Source organism: Etheostoma spectabile, chromosome 12, assembly GCF_008692095.1.
Source record: "Etheostoma spectabile isolate EspeVRDwgs_2016 chromosome 12, UIUC_Espe_1.0, whole genome shotgun sequence".
Taxonomy (NCBI): Eukaryota; Metazoa; Chordata; class Actinopteri; order Perciformes; family Percidae; genus Etheostoma; species Etheostoma spectabile.
The window spans coordinates 1,915,174-1,920,175 of NC_045744.1; the positions used below are offsets into that span (position 1 = coordinate 1,915,174).

Below are 5,002 nucleotides of genomic sequence, written 5' to 3' on the forward strand. Positions count from 1 at the left end.
CCCCCCAAATATTGGAGGTTTGTATCGAATCGTGGGTCTAAAAAACAAAAATCAAACCAAAGTTTGGCGGATCGTTATAGCCCTAATCCTCATACGTGATTGTTTCAAGGTTTTTGAACAAAACAAATGTTTCTGCATGATTAGTTAAGCTGGTCTTGGAGTTTGTAGGCTGACATAGATGTGTTTCAGGGTTCTTCAAAAGTCTCAATCAAAATTTTAGGCTGCTAAAAAGTCCAATATTTGTTAAAGTATTGTGTTGTAGATCTTCTTTTCCTGCGTCCATGCACCGCTACTTTTTGTATTTTCAGGGCCAGTGTGTTGTAGTTCTTTCTTTCGCTAGTCCAAAGATAATTCACTGTATTATGACTACAAATTAGACCAACATGCCACTTTTTGGTGCGAGGTCTCTTTCGGATCGAACCACAGGCCTCAAAGGGATTTCCTTTTTTCTTCATGGGGAAGTGCAAGTTAAGAGATACTTGGCTTGCAAAAAAACTCAGTTAAGAACTTAGTTGATGTTGTGATAAAAGTCTTAAAGGTTTAAATTTAGAAACTCTGTTTACAGAATTAAGTAGAAACGGATGCAATATCTCAAATTTTGCCAAAAACATAACCGTGATCATAATATGGCCGAAGCAAATTGAGCTATTTAAAAAAAAAAAAAAATCCATGGCTGCATATTCTGATACTTAGATGAATGCCCCTGAATGGATTTAGTGTTGAGCAACAAAGCACATGACACACACTGGTAAAAGCAGTGATTGCAGGAAATGAAATGACAACCTTGAGTGTCTCTGAGCACAGCAACCTACCCATGCTCTTTCCGTAGCTCCCCTCCACTGCACTCTGCCCTTTTTCTCCTGATAATTCCACTCAGAATTGCAAAACAACGTGAGATGAGCGGGTGGGCCTTAGTGTTATAAATTCTGCTCTTCCACTGACCTTAACCTCTGTCCACAGCTGCACTCAGGCTCATCAGAAGCAGAGGAGGAGAACGACCCAGATGGCGCCTTCGCCTTTCGCAGGAAGGCGGGCTGTCAGTACTACGCTGTAAGTACTGTGGTCATCAACACAGTTTATCATTATTGGAGTTTACTTTTACATAATGGTGGGTTTAAGGGCCATAATGTCCCAGCAGTGATGCCCTGAGATTGTAGGGGGCTTTCAAATGCTATTTATTTTTTACTTGTATATATTTCCGTCTTTTATGGCGGAGTAGTCAGTTTACAGATTTTATCCGTTTCAGTATTTATTTACACGTCCTCATCGTATCATTAAAACACAATTTCAGACGGTACAATGATCAAGTGTAGGACGCCTGAAATGGGGAACCCCGAGTAAGCTACCTGAAACTTTTCAGAGGGGGCCCAATAACATTAAACCTACAACAGAGAATATCCAGATACTAAAACTCAATCCATGAAAGATACAACACAAACAAATACCACAACACAGACCATCCCAGTACACTAAAAACAATCCTATCAGACTGCAAAGACCAGAGGTGTTGTACCCAGACAGTCAGAAGGAAATGGGTGGAGTTCAGCATCCTGTCTTGTTATCAGGCTCGTCAGGACCGTGTGGGTAGCTGGCCATGGTGCGGACCCTGGGACAGCGGTTTAGCAGAAGATCGCTTTCGCTACAGTCTCACCACGCTCACCGTGCCGCGGCGCTGCCTCGGCATGGCTCGACGGCGCGTGGGACGAGGCGGCAGGTCAGTTCAACTGTGGTTTGCTTTCTCATTTAGTCCTGCTCCTTATAAGACATACCTGGAAGCATTCTTACCTAACTTTGTGAATAATTTGGTAGAATACGTGCTTATAATATTAATAAGGGAGCTTTGGTACATTAGCCCCAAAGAATACCTGACAGATGAATGTAGTTGTCTTTTATTGACATGTTCCATTGTCTCCCAGGGTGCTGCTGGACAGGGCACACACGGACTATGACAACGTTTTCCATGGACTGGATCCTGTAATGCTCGACCTGCCTCTTCCCCCCTCTTCTCCTCCTCCTTCAACTACTTCTTCACGCTCGCCGGCCACCGACAAGTTTGCCAGTACCTCAGAAACAAATACCTCGGACAAAAGTTCCTCCTCCTTCAACTCCTCCCTTTCCTCTACATCTCCCTCTTCCACGGACCTCAGTCAGATACTGTTGAATATAAAGTTGTGCCGGTGGAGGCACTTTAGACCACGGACACTACCACTACATGAACTGGACCACGCCCACCCGCTATTCAGGAAGTTGAGTCGAAACCTGAAGCGGCCCGTCTCCGCCTCCACGGCTGGGGGACAGCCCTATGGCTCCAAGCGCCCGCTGAGGGTTGTCCCCGCACCCGCCGTTGGTAAGTGAATTGTCTGCATACACACAAGCACACACACAGTGTTTGCCTTCATGGCAGCTTGGGGTTGCAGACCACCATCTCTGCTTTGATTATGAGTGATTGGGCCAAATCACGATAGAATTTTTTGTTGTTGTTGTTGTTTGGGATTACGATTCCATCATTGGTTCAAAATTTAACAACTGAAGTTTTGGTTTCCATAGCGACCACCGTACTTGGAGGCGCTTGGTGTGTTGCAGGAGCACAGCAAGTGGCAGTTTTTACATTGTAAAGTTGCCCAGTAAAACTGCATACCACCGTTGTATCAAAATAAAATATTCCTCTTATTCGTGAAAAAAGCATGTGCCCCGTTTCAACTCAACAATCAGAATTGTTAAAAAGAAAATAATGCCCACTCTTACTGAAAACAGGACACACATACACACCGCTACACACCCAGCGTTTGACCCAGGGTCAGTTGCCTCCGTTATACAAACCTGTAATCACTCAGCCCTGGTGTTGGGTCCTGCCGTTGGTGTGGGTTTTATTGCCCAGGATCGAGATGTTTTGCTACTGAGATTTTCTGCCGTTACCCCACTATAAGGGAAGTGAATGTTTTTGTGCTAAGAAAAACCGTGAGCCTTAAAAAAAACATTCTGCAGCAAATTAGCATGTCTTTCCCACAAAATACACTCCTATTGCTTCTGATAGTTTTTCCTATAGAAAGTAATCTCAATGAGAACTGTTGGGATGGTGTGTGGATTATGGAAACACTAGTTGCTTTTAAGGTGTTTTATTTTTATTTATTTTTTTTACATACATACATAAATTATAAATGAAATTTAATTTACTTTTTTGATTGTGTTTGAGGTAACACCACAAAACCCAAACTGCGTCTGACAGGACACTACTCTGAGTTAAATTGACCCTTGGAGGCGTGCTAGTTCAGACAGATAATTAGTAACTATCAATGAATGTTTGCACAATCATCTCAGATTTAGCTGTTTTTGTTTCTGCCTTGATCTCTGTGATGTTTTTTTTTATTTTTTTTGTCCCTCCGCCAGCTGCATTGTGCACGTTTTTGCATGTGTTGATCAAGTGCAGCTGTTGCTTTGCATTCACAGCGTGTCACCTCTGGGCCCACAAGGTGTCAATTTAAAACGGTTTGATAAATAAATTCATGAGATGCAGAGGATTTGATAGGGTGTGTGGACAGGGAGGCGTGGTGCGTTGAATACAAACTGAATGCCACAGGTCCCTGGTGGTGGTACTGGGAGAGCAGTCAGGCAGTCTGGGTCTTAATGTCGCTACACGCCGTTTACTGGAGGGAATGTTTCGATGTGCATGAAAAACCACTTCCTTCTGATTTTTATTACTGAAGCATACAGATGTAACGAACAAGAAAGTCAAGTAACCACAGTGGTTGAGTCTGCACACAGCAGTGGTAAAGGCAGGTTGCTGAGTTAATAGGTGAATTGTTTTGACTAAATAAGACAGTGTCAGATTGCATGAACTAAGGATGAAGGCTGTTCCTGATGGACACGGGCCCAGAGGACGAGCTGGGACTTTCAGATGCTGATGAGTCCTGGATCCTGTGAAGTTGGAAAGTGACTGGCTCACAGGGAATAAGAAAATCAATATTGCACTGAGGCCCAAGGCCACATTAATACCCCAGATGTGGAAATAAGGCTTCATGATTGATAGAAAGTCTATAAAGAGAATTGTTATTTACAGGATGAATACCTGGGACCCTTACAAGACCAACTTAAACATGTAGACCAGGTGTCTGTCTTCTATCAACCAGGTTATGGCTGAACGCTGATTTACTGGAGTAACGTGGTTACTGTCTAACAAAGATGATTACATGCAGCTCAGTAATCGGATTTCTTCCCAGTATATTTATGAGCCAAAGCTGGCATATGTGTACCACAAAAGCCAAACTGGAAATAAACCTGGTTATTTAAGTACATGTGAACGCACAATATGACTTTTGGTGAGGCTGAAGAAGCACCTCCGACTACAGGCTTGATGATACTATCCTATTAGTTTGAGCATGAGAGAAAAGCTTGTAGTGTTTTTTCTATTCAAACTGTTTGATATACATTAGCAATGTATGTCTCAAACTATCACTCGCAGGCACATTCTTCAGTATAGCCCCTTCTTGTCTGAATTCTGACAACATGGTTGTAGTTTCCCTTTTAGGCGGGCTTTTCTTGGCGGCTGCCTTATCAACCAAGGCAGTACTGGGTGTGTGGGTTGATTAATTTTTTTTTTTTTTTAAATAAATGTGCTCCTTGTGGATTACATATAGACACAAAGCCATAGAAGCACCAAGACAGAGCAGGGAGGCGGGAGAGACTTGGTTGGTTGCATAGGTTAAGTTTATTTCAAATTCATGTCCATATTAGTATTGCATTATTAGTGACCGGTGATCTAATACGACCTCATGCATCACTGATTAGTGATGTTAGCGGATTAGTGCACGATTATGGGCCCTGGCTGATTATCAATTATTTGTTGACAATTTGCAGATTATCTGTATCCGCGATCTAAGTTTTTTTTTCAAAAGATATTAGATTAAATTAAGTGAAAAGTGCACCGCTTTGGCTCTGCTACAGCTCTCTCTCCTCTCACTCAACACTTCAGTAGTTATATATTTAGAAATGGTCGTACTTTTTT

At 42.5% G+C, this 5,002-nt stretch overlaps 1 protein-coding gene across 2 annotated transcripts in view; it reads left to right on the forward strand.

The window, feature by feature from the left end:
• Window positions 1-5,002, forward strand: part of LOC116698834 (enhancer of polycomb homolog 1) — a 34,745-nt gene that overhangs the window by 24,701 nt on the left and 5,042 nt on the right. For both annotated transcript variants that reach the window (XM_032531038.1, XM_032531036.1), the window contains 3 exons: window positions 961-1,050; window positions 1,566-1,714; window positions 1,917-2,347. In XM_032531038.1, the coding sequence (XP_032386929.1) occupies window positions 961-1,050; window positions 1,566-1,714; window positions 1,917-2,347 (670 nt within the window). The remainder of the gene's footprint in view (window positions 1-960; window positions 1,051-1,565; window positions 1,715-1,916; window positions 2,348-5,002) is intronic.